The sequence below is a fragment of the Electrophorus electricus genome, chromosome 5 (genome assembly GCF_013358815.1).
Source record: "Electrophorus electricus isolate fEleEle1 chromosome 5, fEleEle1.pri, whole genome shotgun sequence".
NCBI lineage: Eukaryota > Metazoa > Chordata > Actinopteri > Gymnotiformes > Gymnotidae > Electrophorus > Electrophorus electricus.
This window is the reverse complement of record NC_049539.1, coordinates 23,504,737-23,526,403: the sequence shown is the minus strand read 5'-3', so window position 1 is coordinate 23,526,403 and position 21,667 is coordinate 23,504,737. Positions and strand designations below refer to the sequence as shown.

General features: G+C 44.9%; 1 protein-coding gene across 2 annotated transcripts in view; it reads right to left on the bottom strand.

Moving 5' to 3' along the window:
- The window catches only part of LOC113586784 (protein unc-13 homolog B), a 54,477-nt gene that overhangs the window by 7,004 nt on the left and 25,806 nt on the right, over positions 1-21,667 (bottom strand). For both annotated transcript variants that reach the window (XM_035526131.1, XM_035526132.1), the window contains exons 15-25: positions 21,187-21,255; positions 17,994-18,083; positions 17,343-17,483; positions 16,698-16,879; positions 16,337-16,422; positions 13,545-13,671; positions 13,195-13,291; positions 10,847-10,990; positions 9,877-10,002; positions 9,340-9,417; positions 236-324 (exon numbers count right to left, since the gene is read on the bottom strand). In XM_035526131.1, coding sequence (XP_035382024.1) covers positions 236-324; positions 9,340-9,417; positions 9,877-10,002; positions 10,847-10,990; positions 13,195-13,291; positions 13,545-13,671; positions 16,337-16,422; positions 16,698-16,879; positions 17,343-17,483; positions 17,994-18,083; positions 21,187-21,255 — 1,229 coding nt within the window. The remainder of the gene's footprint in view (positions 1-235; positions 325-9,339; positions 9,418-9,876; positions 10,003-10,846; positions 10,991-13,194; positions 13,292-13,544; positions 13,672-16,336; positions 16,423-16,697; positions 16,880-17,342; positions 17,484-17,993; positions 18,084-21,186; positions 21,256-21,667) is intronic.

The window sequence follows — 21,667 nt, the reverse complement described above, 5'->3', positions numbered from 1 at the left end:
AACAACACAAATGTAAATGTGTCATGTCAGTAAATGAGAAGAAGACTGTTAACATCATGACATCAGCGAACCTGAAGCGGGCGGAAGATGAATGTGAAGTGAGTGTCTGTTTTTTATATTACTGGGCTGATATAAGAACCAGTCACTTGTCCACATCCCATACTGGAATAATGTGCTTGTGCTACTGGATCTGATTGGGCTGTATGTTGTGATGAGGATGATGATGATGATGTACCTCTTAGCAAAAATGGCGCTCAGGTTATCCAGGACGGTGTTGAGTTTAACCTGAAGATCATTTAGGATTTCGGCTGCTTCGGAGTCCAACTGTAGTCACACACACACACACAGACACACACAGTAAGCAGGGTTTTTTTAAAATTATACAGGGAGGAGATGAGCAGAGAGGAAGGAAGAAAGGAGGAGAGGAGAGGAGAGGAGAGGCGAGGAGAGGAGAGGAGAGGCGAGGAGAGGCGAGGAGAGGAGAGGCGAGGAGAGGCAAGGAGAGGCGAGGAGAGAGGAGAGGAGAGGGGAGGAGGAGAGGGGAGAGGAGAGGAGAGGAGAGGAGAGGACGGGTGGGGAGGGGAGAGGAGAGGAGAGGAGAGGAGAGGAGAGGACAGGTGGGGAGGGGAGAGGAGAGGAGAGGAGAGGAGAGGACAGGTGGGGAGGGGAGAGGAGGGGAGAGGAGAGGAGAGGAGAGGAGAGAGGAGAGGAGAGGAGAGGGGAGGAGGGGAGGGGAGGGGAGAGGAGAGGAGAGGAGTTTGCTGTGGTAGGTCCATTGTCTTCTGGGAGTGTAACATCAGTGACTGTGTGTCTCTCTCTCCACCTCTCTGTCACTCTCCCCTGCGTGTCTCTCTCTCTGTCTCTCTCCCCTGCGTGTCTCTCTTCGTCTCCCTCTCCTGTCTGTATGAGTAGGTGAGTGTATGTGAGCTGAGAGGCTACTGCTCATTAGACTTACAAACATTCAGCAATAATAATAAGGCAAAGAAAAAAACACCAACCAAAGACACCCCCCACCCCACACACACACACACGCACACACGCGCACACACACCCACGTGCACACACCCACGCACACACACACGCACACCCCCATACACACACACACACGGACCCAGTTTGTAGTTGAAACCTGTAATGGCATCCAGAAGAACTCATTATCTGCAGTATCAACACAGCGGATGCTGTAACACCTGCTCTACACCCACACGACCCCCACAGGCTGGAAACGCTGCTACTATTACACACACACACACACACACACACACACACACAGACAGATGTGTACAAGCACATACAATTCTGATGAAGCTGGAGACGTGTATATATGATGAAAAATGGGAGGAGGAAAGATCTCTATAACTATCTCTGAACAATCTGTGCGTGTGTGTGTGTGTGTGTGTGTGTGCATTTGTGTGTGCGTGTGAGTATGAGTGTGTGTGTGTGTATTTGTGTGTGCGTGTGAGTGTGTATTTGTGTGTGCGTATGAATATGTGTGTGTGTGTGTATTTGTGTGTGCGTGTATTTGTGTGTGCATGTGTGTGTGTGTGTATGTGAGTGTGTGTATTTGTATGTGCGTATGTGTGAGTCTGTGTATATGTGTGTGCGCGTGCTGCGAGTGTGTGTGCGTGTGCGCACTTGCGCGTGTGTGTTTGTGTGTGTGAGTGTGTGTGTGAGTATGTGTGTGTGCGTGTGTGAGTGTGTGGTACGGGCAATTTCAGTAACAAACATCTTTCTCTTTATCCTTCTTTTCATTCTGGTATGAACAAAAATAAACAATGAAAAACTGACATTACACCACACACACAAAGCATTCTGGCACATACACACACATGGTGTCCACAAACACACACACTGAAAATCAGCCTCTCTAAAACACACACACACAAGCTCTGCTATTATTACTATTATTAATTTACGCTGTGACAGTGAGCTTTAACAAACAAAACAACAGTATTCACACCACCCACAGTGTGTGTGACTCAATGGGAAGCAATGGGATGCACTCTGCCTTAACACACAGACACACAGACACAGACAGACACACACAAACACACACACACACACACACACACACACACACACACACACACACACACACACACACATACACACAGACAGACACTTAGCCGCAGAGAGGAAGGCCAGACTCATGCTGTATAAACAAAGAGCTGATCTGGGATCAGGTATTACGCTTGGCATCCTAAAGTATCTAATAGACCTGGATTAGTCTTGATCTGACTTGGGTCAGCACTTTCAGACCGACACACTTGCTGACCAATTCATCTGCTCTGTCAGTTCAGAGTTCAGAGTTCAGGGTTCAGGCCCGGGGGGGGACACATATGAAGAAAACATTAACCAAGTAAACAATGACACAGCAATACACTTTAAAGTACACCAGCCTTCATGACACAGCAAGAAGGAAAGTATTAACATTAACGTTTATGTCATAGTAATGTACTTTAATAAAAAAATATCAACACCAGCCTTTATGACATAGTATTATACTTTAAAGTACATTCTAACACCAGCCTTTATGACATAGTAATATACTTTAAAGTACATTCTAACACCAGCCTTTATGACATAGTATTATACTTTAAAGTACATTCTAAGACCAGCCTTTATGACATAGTATTATACTTTAAAGTACATTCTAACACCAGCCTTTATGACATAGTAATATACTTTAAAGTACATTCTAATACCAGTCTTTATGACATAGTATTATACTTTAAAGTACATTCTAACACCAGCCTTTATGACATAGTATTATACTTTAAAGTACATTCAAACACCAGCCTTTATGACATAGTATTATACTTTAAAGTACATTCTAACACCAGCCTTTATGACATAGTAATATACTTTAAAGTACATTCTAACACCAGCCTTTTATGACATAGTAATATACTTTAAAGTACATTCTAACACCAGCCTTTATGACATAGTAATATACTTTAAAGTACATTCTAACACCAGCCTTTATGACATAGTATTATACTTTAAAGTACATTCTAACACCAGCCTTTATGGTTAAGTAATAAACTTTAACTTCTAACAACAGCTTTTACGACATAGGAATATAAATTAATATAAAGTAGCAATACTAGTTTTTACGACATGGTGATATACTTTGTAGTCAGGGTGGTGGAAAGAGTGAATATTTAATCACCCACCTTTTGACTGTCAAGCTTTAAGAAGGAACAAAGGGGAAAAACTAATGAGTGAATGCAGAGACAAAGAACAAAATTAAATGAATGAAGAGGGAGGGATAGATGGGGAGATGATGAAGTGATGAAGAGGCTTCACACAAATATAAACAAACATATTTGCGGTATACACTCATAAACTGGCACACACATGCACACACACACGTGCACACACACACACAGGTCAAGACCCACTGGAAGAAACTGTCATGGTTACAAATGTACCATAGGAACTCTAGCTCAATATTTTAGACTCATGTTAGATTAGTTGCACTTTGTGTGTGTGTGCTCATGTGTGAGACAGAAAGTGACAGCGTGTGTGTGCATGTGTAACTCAGTGTGGATTAATTTATTTCTATATATGAAGAGCTCATCAGGCTGTAACACACTGGTTCTGTAGTAAAGCACACAGTCACAATATCACGTCCAGCTAGACACTGAGCAGAATAAGGACGGTTCCTAACGGCCCATGGCAGGACTACTGCTGGAGGGAGAAATATTTGTTAATGTCCATGCTGGACAAACCATGTCCTCTTCCTCCCTACTGTCCATTGACAAGACAAAAGAGGGACAAACACAAGCGGAGTGATCAATAAGCCTCAAAGCTGAGCCCGTCTGTACTGATCAATAAGAGACCACACAGAAAGGGCCTCACCGCTGAGAACAGCACACTGTCCAGCTTAGTTCACACTGTAGCAGTGAGGCTAATCAGCCGGTACATAAATAGTTTTGGGGGGTGTGTGTGTTTAAAAGTAATGATCTGATTACAGCTGCTTCCATTAGCTCCACAGATGGTGAGGACATTGGATAAAACATATAGCTGCGCACGCACGCACACACACCAGTAGAGTGCAGATCACAGCACTACAACAAGCAGAGTGGCCTCTATAACCAGTGCAGTGACTGTATGGGCCAAATAATATGATGACCTTGTGTTAAACCTGCCTATATCACACTTGTAGTTGTTATGACAACCATCATCATCGTCATGTGTCCTACCTCTGGTGTGTGAGGGTGAGCAACCCGACTGGCAATGAGACAGGCATGAACACAATCAAATATAAATGAAAACATGAATATAAACAAGAACACAAACAAATAACAACAAAAACACAAATAAATGTAAAAAAAAGACACAGGGCACACATAAATGCACACACACACACTACACACACACACACACACAAAAGGACATACACACACACACAAACAGCACACCTAACACACATGCTCGCACACACACACACACACACACACACAAACAGATGTCACGGATGCCACGTGACAGGGTCTGCTACACATGTAAATAAGCGACCGCCCCACTCAGTTGTAACAGACTGAAAAACGATCGTCATGGGCACAAGACGTGATAATAGATTACAGGGCGAAGGGTGCTAGCATCTCAGAAACCTATAACTTTGTGGGATGTTTAGAGCGACTGTAGTGAAGGTGTACCGAGAATGGACTTCTGGCACATTGAGTGCCTCACAACAGCATACGCACAGTGGTGCCCCACAGGCCGCTCGGTACAGACCAATTGACCCGCCACAGTGGACCAGTTAACCTCTGTAGGAGCGAGGAGGAACGGGTCAGGGATCACCACTGAACAAATGCCATTACGTCTGGGGCCTGACACATGGTTAAGGCACCAGCGTTAACCAAGGTTCGCCAACGTCGCCCCCAGTGTGCACGGGAGTACTGTAATTGGGACGACGGATGGATGTTGACATGTGGACTGCCTCCAGAAGGCACCTGTGGACCAAACGCAGGGTGGTGGTGGCAGTGTACATGTCTGGAGAGTGTGTTCTTAGCATGATCTTGGACCACTAATACCACTGCATGAGTGGTTTCACTGTCCCGTCCTCTCCCCTGCTAACTCAATCTTACTCCAGTGCAGCTGTATTAGGTGATCTTCTGTCATGCCAAGACATCTCGGTAGTGTCATCCGAGCCAAAGGTGGCCATTCCCACTATTAGGTAGGTGGTAATATTCTCATATGACTGTGTATAATGGCAGACACACAGACTGCAATGGATTAAACACACTCATTGCCTTGAGGAATGCTTTTAGAACCTAGAACCTTTCACATTTTGGAGATACTATACATCTTGCTGTAAAATATATATAGTTGGTGGGTGCTGGGGGCTTTTTTTGCTTTTGTGTGAATGTATGTGGGTGTGTGTATGTGGGTGTTTGTCAAAGCAGAGGTTAGTGTATAATAGTGTGTGTGTGTGTGCATGTGTATGTGCACATGTGTGTGTGCACCTGTGTGTGTGTGTGTGTGTGTGTGTGTGTGTGTGTATGTATATGTCTGTGTGTGTGTGTGTGTGTGTGTGTGTGAGAGTGTGTGTGTGCGCACATATGTGTGTGTGTGTCTGTGTGAGTGTGAGTCTGTGTGTGTGCACACGTGTGTGTGTGTGCGCACGTGTGTGTGTGTGTATGTGTGTGAGTGTGTGTGTGAGTGTGTGTGTGCGCACGTGTGTGTGTGAGTATGTGTGTGTGTGCACGTGTGTGTGTGTGTGTGTGTGAAAGTGTGTGTGTGTGTGTGTGAGTGTGTGTGTGAGTGTGCGTGTGTGTGTTTGTGTGTGTGTGTGTGTGTGTGTGTGAATGTGTATATGTGTGTGTGTGTGTGTGTGTGTGTACGTGTGTCTGTGCACTTGTTCTGGCCTGAGATTGATCCGTTTTGGAAACTCTGCTCTCCGAAGCAACACTGCGACATGCTCACAGATTCCTAAACTGAGGCAAACCCCTAGCAACTGACCTAGCAACCGGTGGCTCTTGGTAAAAACACCAGCTAGCCAACAGCTCCGATTGTGGTGGACTGCACCATCTGGAATGTAGGTAGCATGGCTACATTAACTATCTTATTTTTTCTCTAATGTCTCTGAGATTAAATAAATACTTCCTGACATTACAGCCAACCATGAGATAATTACTCAAACTGCTTTGCACGTTGGCTGACACGACATTCAAGGAGCAATCTGACCTCTTCTGAGCTTTTAGAGATAATTTTATTAGTAGACCACCTTCATCATGAGGAACCAATAAGTTCTTTCATCTTCTGTGTCTGAACACAAGACCTGCATCTCCAAATGTTTAACCTTTATAGAAGAATTTAATGTGTTCTGGGAAAACACAGAGCTTATGAAACCTAACAGGACTGCAAGGGCTTACAGAACATCTTCTGTTTTCACTTCACCAACCATCTGTTTCATGTGATGAGGCACAACCTTTACAGTCATCAACACACTGCAGACATCAGCAAACTACACTCCTAAACACACTACAGACATCATTATGCAACACTCCTAAACATGCAACACTCCTAAACACACTAGTCATCAGCACACTACAGACATCAACACACAACAGACATCAACACACAACAGACACACTACAGTAATCAACACACTACACTCGTCAACACAGTACACTCTGTTTTTGTATGCTTGAGTGTGCGTGTGGGTGTTTTTGTGTGTGCATGTGTGGATGTGTGTGTTCCCGTGTGGGTTTTTGTGTGAATGTGTGTTTCACTCCCTCTTGCTCTCCTTTATTAATATTGAGACATTATTAAAAAAAGAAATATATATTTGTAAATATAATATATTTACAGAATATGATAACTAGCAACTATGAAAAAATGTGAGAACCTTAATTCATATTATGCACAGTGTTCTAACACAGCGCATAAAGGTCATTTTTGTTGTAGTAACACTTTCTGTATTGCATGCCAAAACACTCAATACTTATGCAAATACACACAAAAGCGGGTGCGCATATGCGCGCACACACACACAGAAACCACACCCATACCCACACACACTTTAGATCTCACTGCCCTCCTCATCAGAGATTGGCTAAAGATGGGATGAAGATGAAGAAGAGGAGGAAAACAGTGTGTATGACAGCACATCTCTCTACTAGTACACTAATTTAATTAGTATGGGCCAGATTCATAAAACCTGTTGGCAACCATGATACACCATACAAAACGTGACACATGGTATTTAATTTATATTCATGACGTTATCACCATGGTTATAATAGTGACAATTATCACCAATGTTTGCACTATGGGGATAATTGTTGCACCGGTGTCAACTTATTTACTGCAGTATATTACAAGAAAGTCAGTCAAAACTGACATATAAATGAGGTAATAAATATTTAAGACCCAAGAGACTGGTGACTAATCCCAGTCATGAGACCAGTGGTACTGAAAATTGCCATTTACAGAAAAATGCGTTTGTAACTTTCACCAAGAAGGGACCTGCACAGTTGCGCCGAGTCGATTACTTCAGCACTTCTAAATCAGGGCTGAGAAGCACAACTGTGTCTCTTCTCAGCCTATATCGATTTATAGTTTCTTCCTCTCCAGCACCTACATTTGCTTTTCTAGTGGCAAATGTTGGCATCCTGAGATCCTACTCAAGCAAGTCACCGTCACATTCCTGTTCTCCTACCGCAGATGCGGTTTGTCATCGCGCTCGCTCCAAACAGACAAAAAAGTGCCTTTCCAATGAATGCAGAATATTGGTCATGACTTGCATGTGTAACCAAATATTGCCAGAAGATCATCCAGTCCATATCAGCTCCTGTTATGAATCACTACTGTCATATTCAAATGAGAACAAAACGCAGTCAAACCATAGCATATACTGGCTGTGCCATAATTGCGTACCATTTTCTAATACTGACTAGTTTTTCAGAATAGTTTGTAGTTGTAGTTAAAATGACCAAATTTGAGTATATTCAGAAATCCAATATTCATACTTGGAACTTGTCGGGAGGGGGGGGGTTGTTTGTTTGTTTGTTTGTGTATGGTTTGAATGGACCAATGTCGAGCCCAACTGCCTTTTATTTTGGTTTTGCTGTTTTTCTTAAACGCAGCTGTGAACGTTTTGCTACTCAGTCTCTCAGAGGCGGCGTTAGAACATTACTAGCAGTGTAAACCACGTGAAACATCGCCGTTTACCGTGGTAAACCTGTGAAGGCTGCAGTTTAATTCACAGAAAAACAACTGTCTAAAAAGAAAACTGGAAGCAGCACCCTTCTATGGGATTTGTCGTCGTATAGCAGTACGGTGAAAAGTATTGTTAATTCCTTTTTTTTTTTTTTATCAAAGAAAATATCTTAAGTTATAGCTTACAACTAAGTATGTTGGCATAGCAACGCATCATCATTTCCTGTTAGTATGAATTGAAGTACGTTAATATTTTGTGTACTAACTCGCCAAACCCATGCTATTAAGGTCATTAATACTATAAGGTATATACTATATAGTGTGCAGTACACAGCTGGGATGCAGCCACTAGCGGTTTATATTTAAGAATGAGGAAGCGCGTTAGCCCGGCGACATGTGCTCTTAACGTCGTGTTAAATCTGATGGTATGTTTGATGAATTTGGCCCTCACTCTGTCATTCTATCTCTCAATCTCTCACCATCTCCCTCTCTCTCCCCTCACAAAGCTCTTCATCCATATCTTCTGGCTCCTCCTCTTCCTCACGCTTCGGGTGCAGAATAACCAGATAAACACAGTCACATCGCAGCCATGTGTCAGTCACACAGTGAGACACATTTGAGTTATACACTTACTGGCACCTACTCCTTCTGTGTTGTCGCAGTGAAATACAAAGACGCACACACACTCAAACCCACAAACGGGCGCACGCATCCACCCACGCATCCACCCACGCACACTTAAAAACAACATTGATCATCCCTTAGAGAAGACGCTGAATAAGTAAAAAAAAAAGCCCGCCAGTTTGACAGGTCCCTGCCACACCCCACCTTCTCCTTCCCAGCCAATCACCACACTCCTCCCTCCCAGCCAGTCACCAAACCCCTCCCTCCCAGCCAATCAACAAGCTTGTCAGTCACTCCAGAGAGGGAGTGAAAAACAACAATGATGAATAGAACTGAGTCGGAGAGATAGAGAGAGGGAGAGAGAGATAGAGAGAGGGAGAGAGGGAGAGAGGGAGAGAGAGGGAGAGGGGGGAGAGAGAGAGAGATAGAGAGAGGGAGAGAGAGCGAGAGAGAGGAAGAGAGAAGGAGAGAGGGAGAGAGAGAGAGAGAGAGAGAGAGAGAGACATACAGACAGGTGGAAGACGGTGTACATATCCCACTAACCTGCTTGGCTCCCATGACCTCGAACATCTTCTCCAGCATCACTCGTATCTGCTGCACATTATTCATGAGCACACAGGGCTGCAGAGAGAGATAGAGAGAGAGAGAGAGGGAGAGGAATACAGACAAGTAAGAAAGAAGGAGAAGTGATAAGGTACTGTACCAATCTGGAGAACCAACAAGTCTTGCTGAAGTAAACTAACTAAACAACACAACCAAAACCATATTACCACATGCTTTTAATTTTCCTGGACATTTTTCACTGTTTCACTGTGCCTTTATACTCTTTTTGCTGCATGCTTTCAGTGCTTTTCAGTGTTTCAGCTGTCTGTGTTTATTCACTGTGTTTATTCAGGGTGTTTTAGCTACATGTGTTTTTGCTGCGTCTGTTGTCACTGTGTTTATTCAGGGTGTTTTAGCTGCATGTGTTTTCACTGTGTTTATTCAGGGTGTTTTAGCTACGTGTGTTTTCACTGTGTTTATTCAGGGTGTTTTTGCTGCGTGTGTTTTCACTGTGTTTATTCAGGGTGTTTTAGCTGCCTGTGTTGTCACTGCATGTGCTTGCGTTGCTCCTCTGGAGCCACTCATGATCTTCTCCTTCTGACAGTAGGAGCTGAAGCTCTTGTCCAGGATGGAGCAGTATTCCAGCAGCGCCATGGTGATCGTCTGATGGGGAGACGCAAACACGTTTACGCACGCCACCCAGTGATGCAGGCTTCAAAATAACCCCCACCCGCCCACCACAAACCTGTGACAGCCAGGAAACAGACACTGGAACAGGAATCTGCCCGGAATAACAAATGGCAAACCCAGTAGAGGAGTCCCTGATCAATCTGAGAAGCCAGGCTTGGATATTTACACACACTTGCGTACGACTTCCATTTAAGCAAGCGTGTCTGAACATGTCAGGTCTTACCCAGAGCTTCTCACACCCACACACACACCTCTGAGCAAAAAAAAAAAACCCAACGGTGTTGATTAAAACGGGGGGGGGGGGGGGGGGGGGTGAGTGTAGTAAAGAAACATTAATTAAGTCTAAAATCCAGCTGTCAGTATATGAAAGACAGCAGAAAATAGGTGTGTGAGATGAAGAGAGGAGAAGAAGTAGAGAAAGGAGTAACAGAGAACAGATAAAGGTGTGGAGCGAAAGAGAGACCGAGCCAATGCCTCTTACCGCAAATTGTTAGAACATGTGTTCCCAATTAATAAGATTTTGCAACCACTTAACTTCTGAATAGTCTTGGAGTTAGTCCATTTATGTGACATTAAACTGCATCACCATTCTGCAGCTTGACCTGTACTCCGCAGAGGTGTGTAAAGCAGTTGAGGAAGACTTATTGTCTCTCACACGCCCACAGTAAGGTTTACTGGCATGACAGCCCAGCCAGACTCAGCATTGCAGAAATATCAGTGACAGGGTGATATCTCCACCAGTAGCGTTCTCCCCACCCCCACACTACACACCACGCCACACTCTCACACTTTTTTTTCCAGCGTTGTGGGAGTCTACCTTAGCAAAGCGGCGGTTATACTGGGCCACGATATCGGGGTCAGGACACTCCAACTTCCTGATGATCTCGGAACTCTGGTTGAGCTGCGTGAAGATGTCCACCACAGAGCAGGAGAACAGAGCGTGCTCGGACGTCTGCTGGAACTGCGTCAGGTGGGAGGGTCAGAGGTCAGCAAGAGGTAAAAAAAAAAAAGTAAAAAAAAAAAAGGTCAAACGGACGTGTACACTCAAGGCCTGTCTTGCTTTCCCAGAATTACTGCTTTACACACGCTGACCTGAACTGGAAGCAGTCGTCAGGTTTTTGAGGAACAGGGTTCTCGTTTCACACACGATTTTCTTGGCAAATCAAGCGACTATGGAGGTGGGATTCATAGCTCGGAGTGCAGTTTTCCAGCCTCCGAGGCTTAGTGCCTGCGGCAGGCCCTCGGGAAAGCAGGCTGCCTGCCTCATGCTTTTGTTCTGTTTCAGTGCTTTAACACTCCTCTGGGCTAGCTATAGGCCTCCAGGCCTAATGAACTAGACGTGGTATGCCCTGTTCTGTCACTGCCAAATCAGCTTCAGTTTCCTATACAGTTGAAACTGATGGTTTAAAATTATTGTGTTTGTGATGCTGGTCTGCTTTTTCCAAATTAGTGTACACACTAGTGTCCACAGACTTACTGAAGATCATAGGAGAAAAACACTTTTCAGAAAAAGAAAGATTGCAGGTCTGGATAGGTTTGGTTTTCTGCTGACAAACTGCGATTCTTCACCAGATCTCTGCTCCTAACAGCCTTTAAATTGGGCTTTGGATGTGTAGAGTTTCAGAGCTTATGTTACTGAGTGTATATTTACATGGGTGAAACATGGGTGAGTGTTGCTATACTGGGGTGGTTAGTGAAGATGTGTGTTAGTGACTGTTAATATTAGTGAGTATATTGGTGTGTACAGTGAGTATATTAATGTAGCATGTGTTAGTGTGAGTGTTAATGTGCATATTGGGATGGCTGGTTTAGTGTGAGTGATGGTGTGTATGGTGTCAGTGTGTATGGCTGGTGTAGTGTTAGTGGGTATGGGGTCAGTATGTATGGCTGGTGTATTGTTAGTGGGTATGGTGTCAGTGTGTATGGTTGGTGTATTGTTATTGGGTATGGGGTCAGTGTGTATGGCTGGTGTAGTGTTAGTGGGTATGGGGTCAGTGTGTATGGCTGGTGTAGTGTTAGTGGGTATGGGGTCAGTGTGTATGGCTGGTGTAGTGTTAGTGGGTATGGTGTCAGTGTGTATGGCTGGTGTAGTGTTAGTGAGTATGGTGTGAGTGTGTATGGCTGGTATAGTGTTAGTGGGTATGGCGTCAGTGTGTATGGCTGGTGTATTGTTAGTGGGTATGGGGTCAGTGTGTATGGCTGGTGTATTGTTAGTGGGTATGGGGTCAGTGTGTATGGCTGGTGTAGTGTTAGTGGGTATGGGGTCAGTGTGTATGGCTGGTGTAGTGTTAGTGGGTATGGGGTCAGTGTGTATGGCTGGTGTAGTGTTAGTGAGTATGGGGTCAGTGTGTATGGCTGGTGTAGTGTTAGTGAGTATGGTGTGAGTGTGTATGGCTGGTGTATTGTTAGTGAGTATGGTGTCAGTGTGTATGGCTGGTGTATTGTTAGTGAGTATAGTGTCAGTGTGTATGGCTGGTATAGTGTTAGTGAGTATGGGGTCAGTGTGTATGGCTGGTGTATTGTTAGTGGGTATGGTGTGAGTGTGTATGGCTGGTGTAGTGTTAGTGAGTATGGTGTCAGTGTGTATGGCTGGTGTAGTGTTAGTGGGTATGGGCTCAGTGTGTATGGCTGGCATATTGTTAGTGGGTATGGTGTGAGTGTGTATGGCTGGTGTATTGTTAGTGAGTATAGTGTCAGTGTGTATGGCTGGTATAGTGTTAGTGAGTATGGGGTCAGTGTGTATGGCTGGTGTATTGTTAGTGGGTATGGTGTGAGTGTGTATGGCTGGTATAGTGTTAGTGAGTATGGGGTCAGTGTGTATGGCTGGTGTATTGTTAGTGGGTATGGTGTGAGTGTGTATGGCTGGTGTAGTGTTAGTGAGTATGGTGTCAGAGTGTATGGCTGGTGTAGTGTTAGTGGGTATGGGCTCAGTGTGTATGGCTGGCGTATTGTTAGTGGGTATGGGGTCAGAGTGTATGGCTGGTGTATTGTTAGTGGGTATGATGTGAGTGTGTATGGCTGGTGTATTGTTAGTGGGTGTGGTGTGAGTGTGTATGGCTGGTGTAGTGTTAGTGAGTATGGCTGGTGTAGTGTTAGTGGGTATGGTGTGAGTGTTAGTGAGTATGGTGTTAGTGAGTATGGCTGGTGTAGTGTTAGTGGGTATACCCCCTCTCTCTTATCCCTCTCTAGTGCTCCACGCATAAACTCCATGGACACTTCCTCATTCTCAGCCAACCACTGCAGAACAAACTGCAGAAACCACCTAGAGGGAGAGAGAGAGAGAGAGAGAGAGAGAGAGAGAGAGAGAGAGAGAGAGAGAGAGAGAAAGCAAAAGAAAACTAGAGTGAACAAATAACTGCTAATGAGGGTCCATTAAAGATGGAAGTCTAACAACCCTAAAGCTTTCCTCAAATAGAGCTAGTCTAACAACCCAGAGACTAACTGAAGTGTAAGAATATGATTGAAAGTGTGTGTGTGTGTGTGTGTGTGTGTGTTTTAGAGGCAACTGAACTTACGATGGGTATACGGGGACAGTGTCTGTGAAGTCAGGTAAGTCCTTGACATACTCATTGTAAAGCCACTTCACTTTGAAGTGAAGGTTCATATAATCTGAACTCTTGCATAGCTTGTGTTTTTCATGTTCTGGGGACATACACACACACACATACACACACACACACACACACAAATTGATAAATATACATCTTAACCAGTTCATCTTTCACTCCTACTGTAACACAGTTCATTGATGAAACATTTTAAATGATCAATCTGCGAGGCTGTTTGGGACAGTACCTTTTGAGCAGACTATGGGGCTGTTTGGGGCAGACTGTTCGGGGCAGACTGTTCGGGGCAGTCTGCAGGGCTGTTCAGTGACAAGCTCAGCACAACTAGTGCTGGCATTTCTTTCTTTATGGCATTTTGGTTTTCATTCTTAGTAAAGTCTGACTTCATAAGTAAGCCTTCAATCTCAGCTGGCTGTCCCTGAAAACTACACCAAAAAGTAAAACTAAGGACGCACTGCCTTTTAAACCCAGTTATATTTATGGTCAAAACAGTCCCTGCTTTGTCTGGTCCCAGTCAGAGATTAGCAGAGAAATCAGTCATTAACTGCACAATCACCCAAACACCTCCCTGCCCACTCACCCCCCCCCCCCCCACACACACACACGCATGCATACTCACTCTTACAGTTGCCCATAAAAACAGATAAATACCATCTCTCACACACACACACACACACACACACACACACACACACACACACACACACACACACACAGCTAACCACCCCCACACAAAGCATACCAGCATAAATATCAAGTTTGCAAATATAGAATGTGTTAGAGGCTAAATTGGACAGAAATATAAGATTTGGAGAAGAAAAGCAGTGAGATGAAAATGTTATGAGAAAAAAGGGAGAGAGGAGAGAGGAGAGGAGAGGAGAAGAGAGGAGAAGAGAGGGGAGGAGTTGAGGAGAGGAGAGGAGAGGAGAGAGGAGAGGAGAGGAGAAGAGAGGGGAGGAGAGATGTACAACCAGAAAGATGAACTCCAGATACAAGAAGGTGGAGGCTGCTGCATCCCACACTTCATCTACCAAGCTTTCCTGAACACAGCGCACACTGCCCTAACTACCCACGCTGGCGTCTCTACAGCCAAGAGGTCAAAGGGTGAAAGTGCACAGGGGCAGCTTGCATGGCTGTCACTGGAGATGGCTACTTCTACAGATGTCAGCAGTAACAGTGCTGTAACAGAGCTGTTCCAGAAATCTGAGCATGGATGGATGGATAGAACCAACCAACAGTGAGCCATCCCTCATTATAACACACAAGGGTTGTGCAATATGAAACAATAACACTAATGGTGTGCAATATGTATCCAAAACACTAGGGGTGTGCGGTATGTATCTTCTACCACAATATATTAATTGCTTAAAGGCCATCCAAGCTGCCATTATCGAGTATGTGAAGTATGTCACTCAAAGCAAAAACCAAGGTGCCGCACGTTCACTGCGTCTTGAAGCACTGGAGGACAGACTACAGCACTTGTCACTGCATACATGCAGTGTGCTAACACAGGCACACATGGTCAGAGCACTACTTGAGCTAGCCTAACTGCCGCACCACCTACAGTGCAAGATTTATTTACTAGATTTGGAGCATCCTTACTCATATGGAGGATGATCAGCTTTAAAAAGATGAAAATCAGCAAACTATTTAAGAAATTGGTTGTTAGAAGACACAGCTGACTTGTTTCACCATCTGTAAACTAACCAACGCACCGGACATGAAGAATGTGAAAAGTTTTGGGGCTCAGTAGTCTACAACATGCCTAAACCAGCCCAGGTATCAGCACAAAAGCATTCTGAATCATTCTGCAAAAAAGTGCTTTACAATAAGAAAAGCAATGATGGCAAGACAACAAATTCCGTCATTGGTCATAACGCTAAAGACATCGTCATAACACTAAAGACATCGTCATAACGCTAAAGACACCGTCATAACGCTAAAGACACCGTCATAACGCTAAAGACATCGTCATAACACTAAAGACACTGTCATAACACTAAAGACATCATAAACCTAAAAGACACTGTCATAACGCTAAAGACACTGTCAACACTAAAGACATTGTCATAACGCTAAAGACACTGTCATAACACTAAGGACACCGTCACAACGCTAAAGACACTGTCATAACACTAATGACACCGTCACTACGCTAAAGATATTGTCACAACGCTAAAGACATCATCATAAACCTAAAGACACCGTCATAAGGCTAAAGACAACGGCATAACAGTGGTGCCAATGCAGGTATTTACTTGAATGCTTTGGTTTAAAGTAAATAAATTTGGTCCTGTTTTCTTTAAATATGTTGTTTCCATTAAAATCAATGCAGTTAATATTATCCTATTAACAAAAGTGAGGTAGTACAATACAAGACTGTTACAAACATTTTTTTGAAGGATGCAAAATATCAGCTACTTGTTATCGATTAAATCACAGAAAATATTGAGATATTATTTTTTGTCAATATCGCACACCTAATTTTCAGCAAAATTAGTGTGGCATGGATCTGTGAAGTTAATAAATTCCAGTAATTTAGTTTCAATCTCACTCCGCCATGACCCCCAGATTACCCTGCAATGACTTTATGACCTCTACCCTTCTTCCAGCAATTGCAGTCAACATAATCAAGGGCTGAAGGACAGAAAGAGAGAAATTGAGGTAGGAGAAACAGATGAGTGAAGATGAGATTAAATGCAGGACAGCCTGAGACATACAAACACACACACATTCAGTACCTTCTAGAGCGTACTTCATGTCCTGAGAAAAGAGTGTCCACATGACCTCAGCACTGACTTTTCCCACGTTCAGCTCCTGAGGGAACCTGCATACACACACATACACACATAGTGTGTATTCGGTCTGGTTGTTACGGTACTGACTGGTTTGTAACAGGTGTATACGAGTTCCTATCCTCCTCCTATACTATGAGAATGATGAAAGTGTGTTTGTGTGTGTGTGTGTGTGTTACGGAACTGGCTGGTTTATAACAGGTGTGTATGAGTTCCTGTCCTCGATGAAGAACACTATGAGAGTGATGATGGTATGTGTTTGTGTGATAGTGTGTGTGTGTGTGTGTGTGTGTGTTACGGTACTGACTGGTTTATAACGGGTGTGTATGAGTTCCTGTCCTCCTCGATGATGGACACTATGAGAGTGATGAGCTTGGTCCAGAAATCCAGGTTCATTATACAAGGCCCCGCCTCTTCTGCTGCTCCGGGCTCCGCCTCCTTACCCTCCTCTTCATCAGCCCCCTGTCCCTGCATCTTCCTCCCCTTGTCCTGATGAGGCACAGTGAAGAGAACTGAAGGAGACCCCCCATTCTCTCAGAGTTTCTCTATATAACCCTGCACCATGATAATGGACACTGTTAATAAACTACTACCGGTTTATTCATTATAAAGAAAGTGCAGGCTACTCAGCGCTGCCCGAGGCAGAGGCACAGAGACCCAGTTTACACTGACTGTCCTCTGGATTCTACTGTGTCAACCGTTAATTGGGAGGGGTAACAGAAGGGAGGTGTAATGGGGAGAGGTAACCGAAGGGAGGGTAATGGGGAGTGGTAACAGAAAGGAGGGGTAACAGAAGGGAGGGTAACAGGAAGATTGTACATGATGATCGTCTATAATCAAATGCATGAAACATTCATTCCTGCCAAATTCCAGGAACTCTGAGCAGGGCAGGGTGTGCGTATGTTTGTGCACGTGTGAATGAGTGTGTGTGAATGCATGTGTGTGCACTCACAGCTTCAACGGTGGGCTGGAACTGCCTGCTATAGAGGTCTTGGCAGTTGTTGAAGATGTACTCGTATGTTGAGTTGAGACATGCCTTCACACAGTCTTTCACGACAACAGATGCACGGGGCGGTGCCTGCAACTCCTGCACCTGCACACAAGGGGGCAACAGAGCACACTCAGCACTGCAAGCAGCAGCAGAATAAGAGTGCATGCGGTATGGTTGCTTAGGCACCTGGGCAGATATAGTGGACACAAGGACACACACACACACACACACACACACACACACACACACACACACACACACACACACACACACACACACACACACACACACAGTCTCATAACCTCTCAAACACCCAAACACCACATTGGAATAATTTGGGCTGTATATATAATAAAGAGATTGGGCAGAAGGGAGGAATAATCCAATCTGTTGTAAAAACTGTTGACCAGCTGTCCTATTAACACAAGACCGTTCTCCCTCTCTCACACAGTGGGTCTTTCTCTGTGTGCACAATCACATTTACAGATATCAATTCAAGCTCATTCAACCATCAAAGATGTACGTACATGTGTGTATGTGTGTGTGTGTGTGTGTGTGTGTGTGTGTGTGCGTGTGTGTGTGTGTGTGTGTGTGTGTGCACGTGTGTGCTACCTTCATTCTGAAGAAGGTGATGCTGGTCAGTAGGTCTACGGTTGACTTCAGGTCTGCCAGCCGGTCTGGACTGCTGGCAGGGAAGTTATTCTACACCCAGAACAGACAGAACACACTTAACATTGCACCCAGAACACCCAGAACACCCCTGACACCTCCAACACTGCACCCAGATCACCCCCAACACTGCACCCAGACCAGTCCAGCACCCTTAACACTGCACCCAGAACACCCCTAACACCCTTAACACTGCACGCAGACCACCCAGAACACTGCACACAGATCACCCCTAACACTGCACACAGAAAACCTTTAATACTGCAGCCCTAACACCCTTAACACTGCACACAGAACACCCCTAACACCCCTAAAACTGTACCCAGAAAACCCATAAACTGCACCCGGAAAACCCCTAACATGCCTAACACTGTAACCAGACATCCCTAGCACCCTTAACGCTGTACCCAGACCACCCCTAACACTGCACCCCAACACCCCTAACACTGCACCAACAACACCCTTAACACTGTACCAGACCACCCCAACACTGCACCCAGACCACCCCAACACTGCATCCAGACTACCCCAACACTGCACCCAGAACACCCCTAACACTGCATCCACAACACCCAGAACACCCCTAACACTGCACCCAGAACACCCCTAACACTCTACCCAGAGCGCCCTTAACACTGCACCCACAACACCCTTAATGATGCACCCACAACACCCCTAACACTGCAGCCACAACACCCTTAGCATTGCACCCAGAACACCCCTAAAACCCTTAGAACTGCACCTAGAACACCCCAACACTGCATCCAGAACACCCCTAACACCCTTAACACTGCACCCACAACATCCGTAACACTGCACCCACAACTCCCCTAACACTGCACCAAGACCACCCCTAACACTGTACCCAGACCACCCTTAACACTGCACCCAGACCACCAAAACCACCCATAACACCCCTGACACCCCAACACTGCACCAAGACCACCCCTAACACTGCACCTAGAACACCCCTAACACTGCATCCAGAACACCCCCAACACCCTTAACCCTGCACCCACAACACCCCTAACACTGCACCCCCAACACCCCTAAAACTCTACCCAGACCACCCCTAACACTGCACCCAGACCACCCCTAACACTGCACCCAGACCACACTTAACACTGCACCCAGACCACCCAAAACACCCCTGACACCCCTAACACTGCACCAAAACCACCCCTGACACCCCTAACACAGCACCCAGACCACCCCAACACTGCATCCAGACCACCCAGAACACCCTTAACACTGCACCCACAACACCCCTAACACTGCACCCCCAACACCCCTAAAACTCTACCCAGACCACCCCTAACACTGCACCCAGATCATCCCTAACACCCTAACACTGCACCCAGACCACCCAAAACACCCCTGACACCCCTAACACTGCACCAAGACCAACCCTGACACCCCTAACACAGCACCCAGACCACCCCAACACTACATCCAGACCACCCAGAACACCCCTAACACTGCACCTAGAACACCGCTAACACTGGAAACAGACCACCCCTAACACTGCACCCAGAACTGTCAGAATACTTGCATCATACTTCACTTTTTTGCAACTTATGGTTCAATTGGTTCGTTTATGCATATTTTCCAACTCCAAGCTGTTTAAACTTGAATGTGTATTGGATTTAAGTATATCAGCACAACGGCCCGAGTGCCACAGGGGAAGGAGCAGAACATTCAGACTCCGTCGACGATGATAGATGTTTATTGTGAAACACAGAAGACACGGGCACTCACATAAATGATGTAAACATAGTGCATACAACATCGTGAAACACAAAAGCTAACGAGCAACGATACACATAAATTTTGATTTATACATCCAACAACAACACACCAGCATCGGTTTAAATACACAGACAATATACACGCTGAACCATCTGCAGGTGTGCGCAGACACCAGAGGCGTGGCTACAAGCAAAAACAATTACGCTGAATTCCACTGCACATGATGTGCCGAACCACATGACCAGTGGAAAGAGGAGGAGTCCGTGACAATCAAGTGATGGATATTTTTGTAATGAGGGAGGGTGTGGCCTAAAGAGATCAACAACCTATATCAAGGTGTGCATAATTATTATGTAGCTTCTTTTCCTTAGGCAAAATTTGCCAAAAGAGATTTAACTGACTCTGAGTCAAAAATTGTAAAATGTCTTTCAGAGGGATGCAGCAATCTTAAAATTGCTAAGATATTGGGGCATTATCACAGAACCTTGAAACGTTTTGTTGCAAATAGTCAACAGGGTCACAAATAGCGTGTTAAGAAAAAAAGACACAACTTAACAGCCAAAGATTTGAGAAGACTCAAAGGTGAAGCGACCAGAAACCCATTATCCTACAGTACTGTCATATTCCAGAACTGCAATCTACCTGGAGTGCCCAGAAGTACAAGGTGTTCAGTACTCAGAGACATGGCCAAGCTAAGGAAGGCTGAAAGCCCACCACCACTGAACAAGACACATAAGGTGAAACTAGGCCAAGAAAAATCAGACAGATTTTTTATTTTTTTTTATGGACTGATAAGACGAGAATGACTCTTGACGGACCAGATGGATGGGCCCGTGGCTGGATCAGTAACGGGCATAGAGCTCCACTTTGACTCAGATGCCAGCAAGGTGGAGGTGGGGTACTGCTATGGGCTGGTATTATTAAAGGTGAGCTATTTGGACCTTTTCGGGTTGAAGATGGACTTAAAATCAACTCCCAAACCATCTGCCAGTTTTTAGAAGACACTTTCTTCAAGAAGTGGTACAGGAAAAAGTCTGCATCTTTCAAGAAGACTTGATTTATGATGATTTCATGATTTTTATGCAGGACAATGCTCTATCACATGCTTCGAAGTACTTCACTGCGTGGCTAGCCAGTAAAGGCCTTAAAGATGAAGGAATGACATGGCCAGCTTCCTCACCTGACCTAAACCCTATTGAGAACTTGTGGGCCCTTCTTAAATGGGAGATATACAGTATAAGGAAAACAGTACTGCTCTCCGAACAGTGTCTGGGAGGCTGTGGTTGCTGCTGCACAAAAAGTTGATCATCAACAGATAAAGAAACTTGCTTAATTATTGTGCACACATCGTCATGACGTGCAGGCGGTGGGGTGACGTGTGACTCACCCGGTAGGTGGAGAGGTCGATGCGCAAGGAGTTGTGCAGCTGGTCAAGCAACCTGATGAATCGCTCTCTCTGTCTCACACACACACACACACACACACACACACACACACACACACACACACACACATGCACGCAGGCATACATGCATATACACACACACATGCATAGACACAAACACATACAGTCAGCTGGAGAACCTAGGAAAACAATCAAGTGAATACACAACAGCAGCACTCCCAAATGTAAAGAACCATAAGCTAAAACACATTTTCAAAATGACCCAACACACACACACACACACACACACACAGTCTCAGTCACATTGTCTCTCTCTAAGGCTCAGACCCTCAGGGGACTGAACAGTGGCTACTTCATAGAGAAAGCGGCGCACTGATTATTTCTAATCGGTCCGGGGGGGTGTCCCACAAACACTCAGTCTCCCACAATGCACCTCTCTGTGGGAAGTGAGGTTTACCGAAAA